Source organism: Chenopodium quinoa, unplaced genomic scaffold, assembly GCF_001683475.1.
Source record: "Chenopodium quinoa cultivar QQ74 unplaced genomic scaffold, ASM168347v1, whole genome shotgun sequence".
In the NCBI taxonomy this organism is placed as follows: domain Eukaryota; kingdom Viridiplantae; phylum Streptophyta; class Magnoliopsida; order Caryophyllales; family Amaranthaceae; genus Chenopodium; species Chenopodium quinoa.
Genome location: NW_018744301.1, coordinates 6414574 through 6434945, shown reverse-complemented (window position 1 = coordinate 6434945; position 20372 = coordinate 6414574). Strand labels below are relative to the sequence as shown.

General features: G+C 36.1%; 1 protein-coding gene across 1 annotated transcript; it reads left to right on the top strand.

Annotated features, from left to right (window-relative positions):
- The first annotated feature begins 1307 nt into the window (after positions 1–1307).
- Positions 1308–3011, top strand: LOC110695602. Its single transcript, XM_021872811.1, has 2 exons — positions 1308–1900; positions 2279–3011. The coding sequence occupies exons 1-2, from the start codon at positions 1874–1876 to the stop codon at positions 2558–2560; spliced, it is 309 nt and encodes a 102-aa protein (XP_021728503.1). The 5' UTR covers positions 1308–1873; the 3' UTR covers positions 2561–3011.
- Positions 3012–20372: the final 17361 nt, after the last annotated feature.

Below are 20372 nucleotides of genomic sequence, written 5' to 3'. Positions count from 1 at the left end.
ATCTTTTTGTGAAAAAGTCCCACATTAAAATATGAGTGGAATTCACAAGCTATCCTTCCTTATAAATAGCCAAAGCATGGCTTGAGAATTCTTTGCTTGAGTAGGAGTTTAATAGGGCATTGCATTTGCAAAAACCCTTAAACTCATATAATACTCAGGTTTTGGTCGGGCCTTGCTAACCTCGAGGCAACGGACCTAAAAGTCGGTAGTCGTTCTTGCGGGTGGATTTCCGTTGGAGGCTCTTGTGTTTTCAGGGCGAAGCTTTCAAGTAAGAGCCCTTTTGGTCGGGCAAAGCACGCTCCAAAAGGTAATCGTTTTATCTTAATCTTGCGTTTAATTTAATTATGTTTATGGTTTTATTTATTGCGAGTGCGGTCTTGTTTTTGGATTTGTTTCCGCGGTGAGTCGGACTCACCAAACCCCAACAAAAATATCTTCAGTGGTCAACATGTTACACTTACTACTCTGTATGTGCAGGTCTTTTTTCGGGTGGCTTGCAAAGGTTTTGAACCTATGGTGCAACTGTTAGTTTATTAAGTTGTTTTTAGTCTGTTGGTTTAGGAGTCCCTAAAGCTTGACTAAGGGGCGTTCTTTTAGTGCCATGAAAATGAAGAATCCTCTCCTTAACCCTTCCTACAAGGTGTAAGGAGGTAAACTCTAGCGCCATCTTATTTGTATGATGTACGATCTCAATCTTTATTTTGATATAATATGACTTGCCAAAAAAAAGTGTTGATTAATAAATTCACAACTGCTGTTATCAAATAATGTAATTAGAAGAGTACAAAAAATGTTATATTCCACCAAAATTGAAGGGCTAATTACAATTATGCATCGGGGATGTTTAAAACTATTTGCCAATTATGCATTGTATGCAGCTGCTCTGTGTCATTATTGCTCTGGCTTTTGAATGGAAAAGCTAGAATATGCTCTGTGTCAGCTCCTCTCTTATATATTCTTCAGAAGCAAGCTAAATGTGGTTATGCTAAATTGTGTCTGATTTATACTTTGTTGCCCTGTTGGAGTGTTGGCACAATTGTGTGTCTTGTTTATATGAAGTCCAACTGCCGTCTGTTGAGAACTAGTGATATATTGTGAAATCAATCTGAAGTTAGGCTGCTTTTTGTTAAATAAATTAGAAATAAAAAGTTCTTATGCCTTGTTTAATTATATATACAAGCATACTACAAAAGGTAATACAATCCTTAATTGCATTAATGATAGTACTTGTAAAAAAATAATTTATGAGATTATTTATGTATAATATGCTATTTTGAGTTAAAATTTAAAACTTTACTTGTTAATTATGTGCAGCGTACATATACTTGGAGACCCGAGTTCGATGCTAAGGCTAGGAGAGAATTTGACAAAAAAGCTGGGGACAGACTTAGGGGTACATTGAACCAAGTTTACAAAATGTCTCTCCATAAGCAAGTTAGTTTCATGACTGACACTGTTTGAGCTGAATTCTTTAATAAGCGTAAGCATCCTGATTTTCTGAAACGTTCTAACCAAGCAAGAGATAATCGGTTATGTGGCCAAACATTAGAGAAGTTTGACCCTGGCCATCGCCAAGGTAACGTATATACTCCTTAAGTGGTTAAAAAAATTGGTAAGTGTATGATTTTAGCAGCAAACTTATGATTTATAATATAAGATTGAAGCAAGTAGAAACTTTTTAGTCACTAAGAGATAACTATAACTGGTCTTTATTACAATTGCTCTGTAGTCTATTTCTCCCAATTTTTTGTTGTATTATTTTTAGTGCTAACAACTTCTTTTAATACAAGGCAAAGAAAAAGGATGGAATTTAGCTGTTGAAGTCTATGAGAGCACTCATTCTGTTTGTGTGGGCAATGATGAAGTTGAATTGATGGGTGACAAGTCTCAAAAAGTCATGGTATGAGTATACTTCTAAATTTTGCTAAGATTACAAAAAAAATATATGGTAGTTAATGTTTAGAGATATTATAGATTGTTTATTTGTTTGTGTGATTGAGTTGGAGGATAAAATGATTTGCCGGTGTTAATCATATGATTAATGTGGTATGGCATAATGTGAATTGAAATAGGTTTATTTTGAAGCCATACCCTATAGGGGGGAATTCTTCAATTTACTAAGGAGATTCTGCCGAAGTTTTTACTAATAAATGCTTACATAAATTATTTTGCAATAAGTGTTGCAATTTTTATTTGAACTTTTTTTTTTTTTAATGTTTTTAGCCTTTTTAAGTTTTAACATTGGAGATCATAGTTACTAATACATATCTTAATGTAGGGAGAATATATGAAAAAACATGAGGAATATAAGAACAAAGGAATTGAGATAAACCCTGACAAAGTCTACTTGGAGGTTGTAGGTGGGAAAAAGAAAGGAAAAGTCTACGGTTTAGGGATTGCTTCACAAATGTATTACAAGAGCGATTCTACTTCTCAACTCACTGCATCATCTTCCACTCCTTCCATGATTTCTCAACTAAGCTCTCAAGTTGAAGATTTAAAGAAGATGGCGGAAGAAAACCATAAAAAGGTAGAAGAAAGCCAAAAAATAGTGGCATAGAGCCTAAAATATGCTAAGGAATTCGTCGAAAATCATGAGATCGAAAAAGATACATGGAAGAAGGAAAAATTAGCTATGCAAAAAACATGCAGGAAATGGCATCACTTGTCCAACAACGTTACCGTCCTTCTGAACCTCCTACACCTACAATCACCCGCTCTCGTGATACAACTAAGTGATTTTTATTTTCTTGGTGGTAATATTGTGAGCAACTGGTCTTTTACATTGTCATTAGTTCTTATTTGAAGTAGCTTTTTTTATATGGGAGGTGACTTTTGAAACAATTAGTCATATGAGTTAAATATTGTTTATTAATACATTGATACAAAATTGATGATATTTTGGATATTTGAATGAAATTAATATTTTGGTTATTTGAATTTATGCGTGGTTACCGTATTTTGTGCTTCATATTGGTTGTCGCTAAATTATGGTCTCAAATATTGATAGTCAGTCGCAAAAATTTAGCGACTGCAAATTTGGTTTAGAGACTAATTAGTTAGTTGCAAAATAATTATTCTCAGTAGTCGCTAATCTGTTACAAATAATTAGTTTTGTAGTCGCAAAAGTTTGGTCTCGTAAGTAGTTGCTAATCCGTCGCGAAAGAAATTAGTCTCAGTTTTCGCAAATCCGTCGCAATAAAACTAGTCTCTATAGTTGCAAAGGTTTAGTCTCGTAGTTGCAAAAGTTTGGTCTTGTAATCGCTAATCCGTCGCAAAGGTAATCTTAAAACATTGGTCTCTGTAGTTGCTAATCCGTCGCAAATATTTTACGACGGACAATGATTTAGTTGCTAAAATTTAAAAGTTAGTCGCTAGATGGCAGTTGCAAATCCGTCACTAAATTTGCAACTGTTCAAAAATTAGTCGCAAAAATGGATTTGTGATGAGGTGTTTGGAAACTAACCAAAGTAGTTGCAAATCTGTCGCAAATTCATTTTTGCAATGGATTTGCGACTACTTTGACCGTCGCTAATTACCCTTTTTCTTGTAGTGCTACCACAACTTCACTGTTGTACTAATGACTGGTGTAGACATCTACTTTTGGCCTCCTGTCAGCGCAATGACGATAAATAAAACCATCTTCGTGTTGGATCAATGTGAAGAATACTTATGGAAGAACACTTATATAACAACTAAGTTTTTTGTTTATTCACCATAAACCCTAAAACTTTTCAAATACACCTTAACCCTCAATTTTTCTCAAAAATATACAGATACCCTTAATGACTAATAAATGTAAGCTTTATCAATCTTTAGGGTTAATTATGCCCTGAAATGTAATACCTCCAATTTTTAAAACGTATTTTCTAATTAATTAATTAATTAGTATTTTCTTAAAAGGTTATTTTTACTAATTTATTTTACTATTTGAATTTTTGAGCCAAAATTATATTTAAATTTTGGCGCCAACAACTTTTTTCAAAACTCAATTGTTATTTTGGACTTTGAATAATATTTATTTTCCATTTATCATTTAATAAAATTTGGATTATATATATATATATATATATATATATATATATATATATATATATATACATATCATATATTTTAATTAAACAAAATTATATTTTAATTATTTGATTAAGAGGTCTGAATTTCCTAAATAATAAGCTATGATTTTCGAATTTTCTAAGTGTAGAAAATATTATTTTCTTAATTAATTATTTTATACAAAATATATTATTTACACAATCAATTTTATTCCTAAAAATTGGCAAAATAATTGCCTAAATATTTAAAGGGAGGTCCAAAAATATGAGCTTAGGAAAGCTCAAATTTTTTGCCACCATGTTTTATTTTAAGCAAAATTATTTTGGTAATTTTTGTAATTTAATTATCTTCCTCAATTCTATTATTTTCCTTAATTTTTATTTTCTATCTCTTAAATATTTGATCATCTTATTTCCTTATCTTAAATCGTTCTTGATTATTCCCCAAGCAAAGCCAATTGCCATATTATTTTTCATAACAACACATTTTTCATAATTAATTATTTCTTAGTCACCATAATATTAAACCTTCCTTAATTTTTAAACTCACTTCTCCAAGTAATATCCTTAAACCAATGCAATTTACCATAATTCTTCCTACATTCTCCTATCATAATTCTTGCATGAGCTGGCCAATAAATACCCCTCATACCTCTCATTCTTCACACTAAAACCCAATTCTTTTCTTCTCTCTTACTCTTCTTTTCCCTCAACCTTTTCCTAATTTTCTTCTCCTCTTTTCTGAAAGAAAATCAACTTGTATATCTTTAGATCCAATTTTCGGGAACTTCTGGTAAGTTTTGGGGTTTTTCTATTTCACAAAACATTGTTCCTCTCAAAACATCCTTGAGTTTAGGCTCAAGAATCACCCAATTCGAAGTTATTTTGAGGGATTTATGACCCCTACAAGTTCTGCCTATTCTTTGTAACGCAAATTCAATTGTCTTTAATTCTATTTCTCTATTTTCTCAATGGTTAGTTTTCAAAAATATATGTACTTATTTCAGATCTATAATTTTATATTAAAATATTATTTTTAAAAGAGTGTTATAGTCCATGCACATTAGATTTAGGTTTATGTCTAAAGATGTTGTGATAACATTATGGTTATGTTAATTGCAAGCTAGGTGTATTCATGATTGAACTTTAAAAGTGCAAAGTGTTGATTGATATTCGGAACAAAGGTATGTTTAGGTGGCTGGATACCTTCGAAAGTGATTGGTTTGAATAACATATTTTATATGATTTTATTGTTAATTGAATTAAATTGATTTGAATTATGATTTATGAAATAAAGTATAATCGGAAGAATTGATTTTAATATTTGTTTTAATAAACGTATTTTTGAAGGATATCTTAACATCATGTTTTGAATTGTTTGAAATTATTTATTATGTTTAAAGGAATTTGGTTGTTAAAAATATGTTGGATAGATTTAAAGAGTTTTTAAAAAGGTTTTGAAAGCTTGTTGAATTAAATACAAAAGGAGTTTTTGGTTATACTATTATAGAGTTTGATTTATTCAAAAGAGGAATTTAAAGAGGATTTAATAAATTATAATTAAAGCTTTATAAGTATGTTAATAGTAATCCCATAATGCGGATTTTGTTGATAAGAATATGAACTTTGTATGACCTAGTCTTTCCTCAAGAATAACCTTGTAATAGAATTGGTTTTAAAAGAAGAATTGGTTTTAAAAAGAGGAATTGGTTTTATAAATCATTTTTATTGAATTATTAAAATTGTTTTGAGAATATTGAGAATTAGTTTGAATCACTACTAAAAAACAGGCGATTTTCGTCGGAAACACCTTGTTTTCCATCAGAAATTAGGGCTCTTACGGAATTCCATCAAACAATTGGGTCGGAAACGCGTTGGTATGAAAAAGGCCTTTTCCAACAGAATTTCCGTCGAAAACACTTTTCCGACGGAATTTCCAATGGAATTTTCTCTCGAAAGAGATTTTCTGGCACCGGAAAAGTCTGTCAGAAAGTTACAACGGATACAAATTCGTAGGAAATCTTCGACGAGAATTATGTCGGAAACCGCTGCAAAAAAAAAAGGCGCCCCACTGTAGGCGTCGTTCGAAGTGTGCCTACGTTAAAGCATGTTGTGAATATGCTTTCACTCTTAGGAAGTGGGAATTAACATATACGATTAAGGACAAGGAAAGTAAGGAGATGCCAACAAGTTTTTAAGGAACTTGTAAACCGTTTACGGATCATTTAAGGCAACCACGAAAAAGGGACAACGATACCTGTGAAGGTTACACCTCATTCATAATCTATGAGATTACTAATTCCATATGGTTCGGAACCACAAAAGGAGGATCGGGATGATGGTATGAAGTGAGTCATGGAGTCACATTCGCCCGTATTGGCCTCTACTCGATTCTTATAGTAAAAAGTGATTCTTGCAATCTCAAAGGCATGCAAACAAAGATTCAATTTTCTCCAAACTATTATTAGAGTAAATTTGTTGAATATTAACACATAATTCTAAAATATTAGTTATCACTTTAATTAATAACAAGATTAAAAAGGAAACGAAACCGGTCATCCAAATTATCTTATTATTCATGATTTTCAATTACATATTCCCTTTAAACATTCACGGTGATCAATAACAATAGAATCAACATTAATATTGGAAGCAATTTAACAATAATCCAACAATATAAAATCTTTAGAAAAATAATAGAAATAAAAGGAACATAATTCCTTACTTTGTATTTGCTTGCTTGCAATTATAAAACAATAAACGAGTTAGTAACTTCATGGAAATAATAAAACAATAACTAAAATGAAATTAAATAGAGTTGATTTGGGGCCAAACCCTCAAATAGTATACCTTTCACGCCTTTGTTTAAGGACAGGATCTCGAGTAAAGTACGGACTCCTTGGAGTGCTTAAAGGAAGTATTTTGAGAGAATAAGGTAGGCTGGTGTTTAGGCTAGAGCATAGAAGAGAGAAGAGAGAATTAATTGATGCCCCGAACTGCAGAAATAAAGGGAGTATTTATAGGGAAAATGAGCAGAGGAACCACATGGAACCCTAAAATGACAAAAACTCTAAAAAAAGGTTGTTGCGACACGTCAGCAGTATGCCGCAACACAGCAAAATATGCCATGACACGGTATAATTTAGTGTGATGCGGGAAATATTTCACCTACAGAGGATAAAGCGCGTGAAGTTTGGTACACGAAAAAACACCGGAATTTCCCGTGTCACGGCATGAGCACCATGACATGGTAAAATATGTCGTGATGCGGAAAGATTTCCCGTGGCGCGGCACCTGTTACCATGACACGTTGGAATTTATTTCCATTTTTACGTCCAGATTCAACTTAACCCTAATTACGCTCAGCATTTTTAAGTGTCGTTTCATAATTTCGGGCTATTTAGGTTTATTATTTATTAATTCGGCTAAAATAACAAATAATATGAAATGAATAAAAAAAAAAGTTTGGGCCAAAATATAAATTGGACAACGCTTTGATTAAACATTAGGACTGATCCGTTGACTACTTTACGAACTGAGTTTGATCGAATATGAATTTTCAGCACTCCCGAGATTAAATACTCAACCCTACCAAAAATGGCCACGATCAGTACCGCCACCACCACAACCAAAAACCCACTAATTACTCCCCACAGCCCCCACCACTACTATCAGCCCCCACCTCCTTAAACGTTAACCCATGATCTGCAACCTAAACCCACCACCACCTTAACCCACGTTTACCCATTGAAACCCACCACCACCTTAACCCACGTAGACCCACCACCACGTTAACCCACGATCTGCAACCTAAACCCACCACCATCCTAACCCAGATCTACAACCTTAAACCACCTGAACCCACGCACCTAAAACCACCCAAAAACCACACCCATAACCACCCGAAAATCACAATTAACTTTAAAAAAACCAGAAAAAATCAAGAAAAAAGAAATAAAATTATAAAAAAGAAAATATACCTTATAAATTAAAAATGGCCTTGATTTTCAACTCAAATTTGGTTTAAAACGGCCAAATTTGACCATGAAACCTTCGTTCTTGCCAAATTTCGCGAATATTGTGATAAAACCAGTATTTCGGCCATGAAAACCACCAATATTCTTGCGTGGTGTTAATTTTAAAAGCAAAGAAGAAGAGAGGAGGTACAACCATGACAAAGAAAGAAGAAAAGGAAGGAGAATAGGAGATATAAAGACGAAAAGGCAGGAGAAGAGGAGATAGAAAGAAGGACGAAAGAGAAGGAGGAAAGAGAAGGACGAAGGAGAAGGGGGAAAGAACGGAAGAGGAGGAAAGAACGGAGGAGATTTGGAGAAGGAGGAAAGAGGAGAAGGAAAGAGAAAGAATGAAGGAAAGAAAGAAAGGAGGAAAGTGGTGCCTCCACCTAAATTTAGGGTTAGGGATTTTTTTTAAAAAAAATTAATTTAATTGGTTCCGACGGAAAAATCTGTCAGAAAGCACTAATTTTTGGACGGATTTCAATTACCTATTTTTCTACGGATTTAAGTTATGTCGAACGTTTCCGACAGATTTATTGAATTTGTTGGAAATATCCGACGGAATGTAAATCTGTAGGAAAATTTAGTTTTTCCGACAGAATTACGTGTTTTACGTGCCCGTAGAAACGTATCCGTCGGAAATCAACTGATTTCTTGTAGTGAATCATGAGTTTTGGGATTATTGGAATTGGTTTTAAAAGCATGTTTGCAAATAAATTGAGTTTACATTATCTTGCACTTATAGTACTTAGCATATTTTGCTAATTTTTATTTCCTATTTGTTAATTTGGTTCGCCCTGTTTACCTTAATGGTAAGCGTGTTGTCTATTTTCAGGTGAATTCATGAATGAGCATATGGGAGTCACGAGATTTGCTTCACCTTGTTTAGGAATGTTGGTTTTGTCTTTATTTTGAGTACTCATAACAATATTACTATTTTTATAAGCATTAATAAAAGAAAGTTGAGTTTCCGCTGCAAATTTTATTATTTAGTTAAGTATTTTTTAGTAGCCTTGCGTAATCTCGCGGCGGTAATACTCCTAAATCTATCTCTACGGTAAAATTATACTTATTATACTAATATTTCCGTAGAGGGATATTTGTTGGTGCTACATGAAACCACCCTATATCCCTTCCCCCACCCCCGAAACCAACTACCCTCCCTTCCCATACCCTCAAAAACATCTTAGATCTCCTTTCCCCAACCCTAAAACCAATCATTCAAACATGGTTTTGGATATCTTGGGTGGCTTCGGGGGTTGGGGAAGGGAGGGTGGTGGTTTCGGTGGTAGGGGAAAGGATATGGTGGGTTTCGTGGCATAATTAATTAACCAAATTTCACTTATCTTGTAGTCATTAAGGGTATACGGTGCATTAATTTTCTAAACATTTATGGTCATTCAAGGGTATATAGTGCATTTTTGTAAAAACACATGGGGTATATGATATTTTTTTAAAAGGTCTAGAGGTATATGGTGAATAAACTGAAACATAAGGGTGTATGGTTTAAAAACGGTACATCTTATTTAATTAAACATGCTTTGAAAACAACTAACTTGATTAAACCATGTTTATACAAACCTTCCATATATATATCCATATATAGATCTATGTCAAAATTGGTAAGTCTTTTTGAGAATAGATTTCAGTATAAGAAAGTCAACTTTCCATTAATCCCATTTTTTTTATAAGTGTGCACATCCTCAAGCTAGTATCTTTATGAAGAAAGAGTATTCCTGAGGAAAGACTAGATTATACAAGTTTCGGATAGAGGGAACAATATTCAACCCGTAAAAGCTTCAAAATATAATTAATTTCTTTTACTTTATAATTGTAAATTAAGTAATCATAAACTACTTTTAAATTTGCGACTATTTCACCAAATACCACTTAGCACTTTTGATGTGTCTATTTTATATAGTATTTTACCCCCGTCCCTTGGTCATAATTAGTAGTGTTTTTGGCTCTTTAGAGCCATTTTTAATACTAATTGGTGTTTTCTAGTGTTTTCGTAGATTTGGTTGACTTTTGCAGGGATTTATGCTTTTGGAGTATTTTCCCGAGATATTTTGGAGCAATCACGAGCATTGGAGAAACACGACCAGATTCCATAGCCCAGGGCCGGTTAGAGCTATCGAATCGTTGATTAAGGGCTTGGTATGTGTGATACCGGGGCATTTGGACCGAGTATTCAAGACCAAAAGAGGAACCCCAGATTGGCCCGAAGAATTGGAGCCCAATCGTAGTTCAAATTTTGGCCCAAGAGAGCCGCCCGGCCAAAAAGGCTGGCGCCCGGAGGCGCGCCCTGCCGGGCGGGAGAAGCTTAGGCTGGCGCCCGGTGACGCGCCCGGCCGGGCGCGAGATTAGTAGTAAGAATAAAAAGGCGCGCCCGATCGGGAGCGTGTATTTATTAGTGGACGCTTAACGTCGTTTTAATTTGTTTTAGTTTAGGATTTTGTACGGAGTATAAATACTCCTCCGTAATACGATTTTAGGATCATCTTTCTCTCTCTTTTTACTCTTTCTTTACTCTCTTAATTGTTCTCTTAGATTTCTTTCTCCAAAATCTTTGTTCTTAATTCTACTCTTAATTCCAGATTTATTTTGGTAACGATTTCTCTTCTCTTAATCTTAGTTATTTACTTTATTCTTTTTATCATGTCTTGCATTATTGCTTTGATTAGTTTAGTTTTTAATATGTGTGAGTAGTTTTATTTCTAGGGTTGATGGGGATCCATAAATAATATGAAGGGGTAATTTATTGTTGTTAATTATCAATGCTAGATTAATTTCCTATTGATTGATTTAGTGCTCTGTGACTAGATTAGGCCTATCTTTTATGCATGAGTTTGACAATGTTGATTCAAGATTCGAGAGATGAGAATTAATGTTTAGGTCTAGTTTCAATAGGCAGATTAATTTATAAATGGTTAAGTCGAGATTCGTGAGATGAGATTTAATACCGGTAGATTAATTGTGTGATTGTAATACGTAGCAAAAGCCCTTTACAATCTGGTTAATTGATGCATTGATGATTGACTATTATTGATTATTGGTATTGCATGATAATTTCTTATTGAATTGTTTTAACGTTTTACAATTGCGGCTTGTAAAAGTATAGCAATATTAAATTGATGAATCGAGCAGATGTTAATTTGATATTAAAGGCTATTTTCAATAAGAACTTAGATCTAGTAAATTGCGAGAGCCTGTTAGATCTATGGTGATTAATAAATTGCGAGAGCCTGTTAATCGTGTTATTTATGAAATGTCAATAATTGATTATTATGTTTTACCCTGGAGTATTATTTATTGGTGAACCTATACCCTAAATCCTTTCATATATTGTTTTCTCTCTATTCTCAATCTTCGTAGTTTAGTTTCTTATTCGAATATAAATATTTGTTACTTAGATAATTTAGATTATAATAATTAATTAAGAGTAAAAAGACTTGTTTCCTTGTGGAGATCGACCCTACTTCCCTATCTACTTTAGTTAGAGGACTTAGGAATTATTTTTGATTAGGGGATAAGACTTTACCCTGTCAAAATTTGGCGTCGTTGCCGGGGAAACGGTTCTATTTTTATTTCTGATTGTTTTTGTAGTCTAGATTATTTCCCTTTTGTCTCGGAAAGCGTTAGTTCTTTGAGACAAATATCATATTTGCTTCTAGTTTTTGTTTATGCCCAAGTGTTCTAGATCAGGTTACATCCCATTCGATCCTTAAATCGAACGTTCCTTCCATAGACAGATAAATCTCTACAAGCAAATCCTGGCGGATTCTGGTGATAATAATAATAATCACCGAAACCCTCCAACTGGTTCTAGCGATTCAGAGACATCATTAGACGCAGAATCAGAGATGACGGCTCCAAAGAAGCTTAGTGATTATTCACAACCAAAGCTTACGGATTTTCCACATCTCACCCCTACTCCGGCTCTCGATGGGGTTCAATTTGAAATTAAACCTCAATTTATAAGGATGATAGAGAGGAAGCAATTCAGTGGAGCCAAGGATGAAGACCTGAATCTTCACATTTCCGACTATTGTCAATATTGCAACACCATCAGGCAAGCCGGGGTCACTTAAGACCAAATCAGGGAGATTCTCTTTCCCTTCTCTTTAACTGGAAAAGCTAAATTGTGGTTTAATGGCTTGAATAGAATACACTTGGTATAACTGACTGGAAAACTCTTGTTTTAAATTTCTATAAAAAGTATTATCCTGCAGAGAGAACAGCCATACTACGGAGTGCGATTCAGAACTTCGCCCAAGAAGCCGATGAGTCTTTATATGAGGCTTGGGAGAGGTTTAAGGACTTACAAAGAGAATTCCCTCACCATAATTTAGCGCAATGGCAGTTAATCAAGCCTTTTATAACGGCATTGGAAATTCCTCTAGAATAATTTTAGATTCTGCAGCTAGTGGGAGATTTATGAATCTTGATGTTGAAGATGCAGGTCAGGTTATTGAAGACATGGCGATACACAATTCCTAATATGAGAATCCTAGAGGATTTGCTAACAAGGGGAAGCATTGTGTCGACTCTGTATCCTTTTTGCAAGCTCAACTAACTTCTATTTGCCAAAAATTAGATAATCTGAGCACTGCTAATGTAGCCAATGTTTCTGCGATCAATAATAATTCTAATGAGGCTTTTTGTGAAAATTGTGGTATTGTAGGTCATTGGGAGCAAGATTGCAGGAGTTCCGTGGAGCAAGTTAATGCCTTCCAAGCTTATAGGCAGAATAACCCATACTCCAACACTTACAATCCTGGGTATCGAAATCATCCGTACCTTTCCTACCGGAGCACTAATGTTCAAAATCCACCACCACAAGAACCACAGGCGCCACAGCAACAGCAGCAGAAAATTATCATCCCAATGCTAGCCAGAAGAACCAACCACAACAACCCTCCTCATCTTCTGACCCTTCTCTGGTGGAAATTAGAGCAATGTTGGTTAATATGCAAAAGCACATGGAGGGCAGAGATGCGACAATTGATCAAATTCTAGCGCATAATAAAATTATAGATAATCAAATTGCGCAACTCTCCGCTACCCTACAAGCTCGCCAACAGGGAGCTCTGTCGGCACAGCCGACTAGGCCTACAGATCAAGCATTTGCAATTACTCTAAGGAGCGGTTCAAACTATGAAGGGCCCTCTATGCCCAGAGTTGATGAACCTGTTTTATTAAATAATGCTAATCTTAATTCCGTTAAACCAAACAATGTAGTTGATAGCCCTGCAGGGCTAAGGGATAATACTAACATATCTAATTCTACATTGCAGGGTACAACTCCAGAGAAGGTGGCTACTCCAGACAAGAGTTGGCTACTCCAGACAAGAGTAATAACACTCCAAAGCCAATTATCAAACTTCCATTCCCCAATCATCAATTGAAGACAAACTTGGATAAGCAGTTTGGTAAGTTCCTGGAGGTGGTAAAAGATTTGAAGGTAATAGTTCCCTTTACTGAATTGATCACCCAAATCCCCTCGTATGCAAAATTTATGAAAGAAATATTGCCGAGAAAAAGGTCTATTAGTGAGGTAGAGACGGTATCTTTCACTGCAGAGTGTAGTGCCGTACTTCAAAATAAGTCTCCACCTAAATTAAAAGATCCGGGTAGTTTTTCTATCCCTTGTCATATTGGCAATCTCTTGATTGATAATGCATTATATGATTTGGGTGCCAGTGTTAGCGTCATACCATTATCTGTGTGTTCTAAGTTGAATATGGGTAAATTAAAAGCTACCAATATAACTCTAAAAATGGCCGACCGTTCTTTTAAATACCCCTTAGGTGTTTTAGAGGATGTCCCCGTTAGAGTAGGTAAATTTTATATACCTGTAGATTTTGTTGTTCTTGATATGGCTGAGGATATGCAAACCCCAATTATATTGGGTAGACCATTCCTTAACACTGCAGGAGCAGTCATAGATGTAAGAAGTGGTAAGTTAACATTATCAGTAGGGGATGATAAAGTTGTTTTTAATCTGAATAATGCCCCTAAAAGCTCCATGACTGAGGAGAAATGTTTCAGTGTTAATGTGGTTGAAAATTATTCTAACAAGCCCCAAGCTCTTGAAAAAGATCCCTTGGAAGCGGTATCTTGTGTTGCATCCTTTTCAGATGAGATAGACAAATGGCAGAAGGAAGTCGATGCAATAGAAAGAGCACTCTACAATGTTGGTCTTGGTTTCGAGGATGAACAAGTGGAACCGATCGAGCAAGTTGTGCAAATCGAGCCTACGGTAAGTGTTGCGCCAGATCGAGTTGCAAGTGTTGAACGAAATGACAATTTGAAGCAATCTTCGATCGAAGGAGGATTTTTAGTGCGTAGCATTGAAGACCCCCCAGTCCAAGTCAAGGAGGATCCACCAGATAAGGTGATTTGGCGTCCCACAGGGTATGTCAGGAAGCCGCATCGCAGGCTGAACACCACTAAACCGGGTGAGAAACCACCCGATCAAGCATTAGGCCAAGGGTCCTAGATATTGTACTTGGTAAGAAGGTCGTGCGGGACCTAGATAAACCAACTCTTTGCGGGAGGCAACCCATATTTTTAATGCTTTTTAGACTAGTTTTTCTTTTCTTTTTCTTATGAGAGGAGAGATGAGGGAATTTAACGAGTTTTATGAGTGTTTGTACAGGTTTGAAGAAAAAAAAAAGTTAGCCAAATTTTGGAGAAAAGAGGAAAAATAATATTTCGCCAATTAAGTCTCGGGCCCGACCGGGCTAAGCTCGCCCGATCGGGCGCGAGAGCAAGGATCTGAAAATAAGTAATTTCGCCCGATCGGGCGCGAAACTTGTCGTTTACGAACTAAATTGTCCGCCCGATCAGGCAAGCCTCGCCCGACCGGGCGCGAGAAGGGCGAAATTTTAGAGCTACAGATCGTCCGACTGGGCGAAGGGCACCCGACCGGGCGCGAGACCATGAGAAAATCTTAACATTAGATCGCCCGACCGGGCAACGGGCGCTCGACCGGGCAACGGGCGCTCGACCGGGCGCGAATGGCGTCCGCGTCATTTTCTTCTTCCTTTCCTTCTTTCTTCCTTCATTTCTTCTTACCTTCATAACTTTCTCTCTCTAAAACTCAAATTCTCTCTACCTTCTCTCTAAGATTTATCCTTCATCCCTTAACCAAATTCAAAGCTTTTTACATATTTGTGATCCTCTTTTCATCCTCTACACTTTCATATAAAAAATTTTCAGATTTAATTCAATAAATTTTCAAACCCATTTCCTAAACATGGCTTCAAAGAGGGCTGGGTCCATTTTTGGTAGGAGCTCCAGTTCGAGGGAGGAATACGACCCAGACTTCCAACTCCCGTACTGGCCGACGATCCGGATTGCGAGCCGAGAGCAAAAGGAGCGGCTAGAGCACTTAATCGGCCGTGAGGTAATTCCTTCTCGGTGGCTACACCGCCCTACCCTAGAATCATTAGGTTTGTATGATTTTGTAAAACGATTTTTGAATGACATTGGCATGAGAAAATTTGTTGATATGCACTATCCTACTTACCGAGAACTTACTTGTGAATTCCTGTCTACTTTCCATGTTGTTAGTAGTAGAAATGGGCCAAATTTATTTTTCAAGTTAAACAATAGAAATATTAGTTTAAATTTTGTAGAATTTTGTAAAATTTTTGAATTAAATTCTTAATTATCTCACCAATGGCATGCGGACTATAAAATGGGTGACATATATTATGTTTTGACTGGTTTGCCTACCCCCGACCCCCAACATGCTAGTACCAAACCTATTCACCACCCTGTCCCAAAAATCTGGCAAAGATTTGCGGGTTTGTGTTTTTTAGGTAGGGTCGAGCCCCATAACGCTCAATCTGACGAACTAGCTGTCATAGGACACTATGTGTACGGGTACGGGAAATTGAACATAGGTAGGTTTATAGTTCACCATTTGAGTAGGCATGCCACAGCGAGCACCACTTCCAAGACCCCTATCCGTTTAGGTGGCCTTATCACTCGAATAGCAGTGAAAAAGGTCGGCTGTTTAGTAGACGGACCCCACCAGCTGACTAACTGTGGACCAGATACCTATATGACTGCTAAGTATTTTGAGGAGTTGGGTGGGTTAGACCGGGTAGCGAGCAGACACCCTTTTGGTGTATTCGGACTGGGAGCGAGCAACCTTTGCCCATTTTTCCCCTACCCAGTCCTGATTTGACCGCCTTTCCCCCAGGGCAACCTTCTTACACTTATGATGTTTTAGTTGCCAACGCTAGGGGGCAGGCACCACCACCACCAGTTCCACCACCCCAGCCTCAGCCCGAGGTGGCTTTCTCTCCACCTCGTATGTCCCACTCCGTCCCTCATGTTGACTCTGACCCAGTTTGGGATCTTCAGAGTATAGGTCAGGCCCTAGGACGTATCGAGCATTCCCATACTGACTTTAGGAGGATGGTAGGCTCCTTAGACCAGAGGTTAGGGTACCTAGAGAGGAACCAGGGTAGAGCTCTCTACCCTATGTATGATGATTATGCTCGTCGGAGCAACATTCCCGACGACGCTATTCACCCTGACTGGTTTCAGCCATTACCCCAGGGATACGATAGGGATCCCACGCACTGCTTGAGGTTTTTACACTGATTATTTTTCTTTCTTCGGGTACGGCCATGACATTCCTTTCAGGGGACCGGCGGGGGGAGGGAGTTTTCACGCTGATTATTTTGGTGGTAGCTCTTCTGGTGCAGGTGGTGCAGGTGGCAGTGGAGGTGCGGGTTTCGGCTCGATGGATGAGGATGATCAGGACTAGCTATGTTGGGCTAGTTCCCGAGCCAATGAGGACATTGTCTGATTCTGGCTTGGGGGAGATTTTGGTTTGGTATATTTCTTTTTCTCTTTTCTTTTATTTTTGGTGTGTTTTCTTAGGTTAGATTTCTTGCTTTGTAGGTTAGTTTTATTGCTTTCTTATATATATGAAAAATACAAAAATTAAAATTCAAAAATAAAAAAATTCAAAAATACGTTCGAATGAATTATAAATTATGCTTCCCTATGCCCCTTACTTGAGGAAATTTTTTTGATTCCTAGAATTTGATGATAAGCATTGTGGATTAGTTGATCATGATTTGAAGTTTGATTGCCTTGAAACCTTTACATGCGTCAATTTTGTCCAACTACTTGTGAATATAGTGCTTGACCAGTTGATTTGGTAAGGAATGTGTGAAAGTTCCATAGTTCCTGGTATGTCAATGAATTTGAGTATTGGTTTGCAACTATTAGTAATGTTTATATGATTCATTATTATGCACATTGTGGAGGACGAAGGCATTTGTTCTTTTAGGTAGCCTCCAGACATTGTAGATACATTTGTTCCCTTCTTGCTACCCATGTTGTTGCCTTGACCTTTCGTTGTTTATTAGCCGCATTACAAGCCTATTTTGCCCCATTAATAGCTTGGCTTGGGGGAGCTATTAGTGAGTGAGGTGAGGGAGTTTGTAATGTGCTTATTATTTGCACAATTTGGGTGGGTTTTGAGAAGTTATTTTGTTGTTAATCATGTTTATTTTTGATGAGTTTGAGAATTATATTTTCTTGAAAAATAAAACATGATATTATGGAAAAAAAAAAGAAGTTCAAAGAAAAAAAATGTGAAAAAAAATAAGTGAACTTCGAAAGAAGAAAAGTGTTCAAATGTTCTAGTTTAAGGTTGATCAAAGAAAAATAATTTAGAGCTTCAATGAAAAAAATATTCAAGTTTGAAAATAAAGTTTGTTTATTCACTCTACTTCTTCATTATTATATCTTATGAGTGAAATTGTAAGTGTTGTGATTATTTATTATGATTGGAGTATATTTGGTTGATGTTAGAGTTGCTTATGTAGGAGATGTTGATCATTATTTATTTTGATCATGGGTTTTGATAGGATTTGCTCCCTTAAGCATAGCTTTTCTCTCACTTGTTCCCAAATGATTCCTACCCATTACCCTAGCCTTACATTACAAGCTTTAAAGACCTTCCGACCTTTGTGCATAGAGTTGTATGAATGTGAAAGTGTTGTTTATAATGCAAGTTATGATTTGGCATATTTCGAGTCGATTAGTAGGATTGAGCGTTCATTGTTTTATACACACGAGAGTGTGAGTTGGGAGGGCATTGTTCACATAAAGGGGTTGGATGGAGAGCGATCGAGTACATCTTTTACTCGCCACAAAAATGAGAGTTGAGTGCGTGAGCACTAGTCTTGAATTCTATATGCTCTTGTTGTTTGCTCTGTTTGACAATTGTTAGGGAGGAAAGGTAATTAGATGGATTTGATTGGTTGACTTTGAAGCATGTTTATTTGATTTACCCTGGATCGTTTGTGCTTGATTTTTACTTTTCGGGGTGAAGCATATTTATTGATTCATTGATGAGATCTTTGCTTAGGGACAAGCAAAGGTTTGGCTTGGGGGAGTTTGATGTGTCTATTTTATATAGCATTTTACCCCCGTCCCTTGGTCTAATTAGTAGTGTTTTTGGCTCTTTAGAGCCACTTTTACTACTAATTGGTGTTTTCTAGTGTTTTCGTAGATTTGGTTGACTTTTGCAAGGATTTATGCTTTTGGAGTATTTTCCCAAGATATTGGAGCAATCACGAGCATTGGAGAAACACGACCAGATTCCATAGCCCAGGGCCGGTTAGAGCTATTGAACCGGTGATTAAGGGCTTGGTATGTGTGATACCGGGGCAATTGGACCGAGTATTCAAGACCAGAAGTGGAACCCCAGATTGGCCCGAAGAATTGGAGCCCAATCGTAGTTCAAATTGTGGCCCAAGAGAGCCGCCCGGCCAAAAAGGCTGGCGCCCGGAGGCACGCCCGGCCGGGCGGGAGAAGCTTAGGCTGGCACCCGGTGACGCGCCCGGCCGGGCGCGAGATTAGTAGTAAGAATAAAAAGGCGCGCCCGATCGGGCGCGTGTATTTATTAGTGGACGCTTAACGTCGTTTTAATTTGTTTTAGTTTAGGATTTTGTACGGAGTATAAATACTCCTCCGTAATACGATTTTAGGATCATCTTTCTCTCTCTTTTTACTCTTTCTTTACTCTCTTAATTGTTCTCTTAGATTTCTTTCTCCAAAACCTTTGTTCTTAGTTCTACTCTTAATTCCAGATTTATTTTGGTAACGATTTCTCTTCTCTTAATCGTAGTTATTTACTTTATTCTTTTTATCATGTCTTGCATTATTGCTTTGATTAGTTTAGTTTTTAATATGTGTGAGTAGTTTTATTTCTAGGGTTGATGGGGATCCATAAATAATATGAAGGGGTAATTTATTGTTGTTAATTATCAATGCTAGATTAATTTCCTATTGATTGATTTAGTGCTCTGTGACTAGATTAGGCCTATCTTTTATGCATGAGTTTGACAATGTTGATTCAAGATTCGAGAGATGAGAATTAATGTTTAGGTCTAGTTTCAATAGGCAGATTAATTTATAAATGGTTAAGTCGAGATTCGTGAGATGAGATTTAATACCGGTAGATTAATTGTGTGATTGTAATACGTAGCAAAAGCCCTTTACAATCTGGTTAATTGATGCATTGATGATTGACTATTATTGATTATTGGTATTGCATGATAATTTCTTATTGAATTGTTTTAACGTTTTACAATTGCGGCTTGTAAAAGTATAGCAATATTAAATTGATGAATCGAGCAGATGTTAATTTGATATTAAAGGCTATTTTCAATAAGAACTTAGATCTAGTAAATTGCGAGAGCCTGTTAGATCTATGGTGATTAATAAATTGCGAGAGCTTGTTAATCGTGTTATTTATGCAATGTCAATAATTGATTATTATGTTTTACCCTAGAGTATTATTTATTGGTGAACCTATACCCTAGATCCTTTCATATATTGTTTTCTCTCTATTCTCAATCTTCGTAGTTTAATTTCTTATTCGAATATAAATATTGGTTACTTAGATAATTTAGATTATAATAATTAATTAGGAGCAAAAAGACTTGTTTCCCTGTGGAGATCGACCATACTTCCCTATCTACTTTAGTTAGAGGACTTAGGAATTATTTTTGATTAGGGGATACGACTTTACCCTGTCAACTTTAATAATTCATCAAACGCCATAAAGGTTTTCAAAATTCACCAAATGCAACTGAATTTTAAAAAAATTCACCGAGTGCCATTAATGACTAATGGTCATTAACTCTTTTAATTATTTGGGTTTAATCCTGACACATGTCATGATATGAGTGCTTCGTTTTCATTATTTATTTTAATTAATAAGTATAAAAAAAATTCTCGATTTTCTTGAAAAAAACTG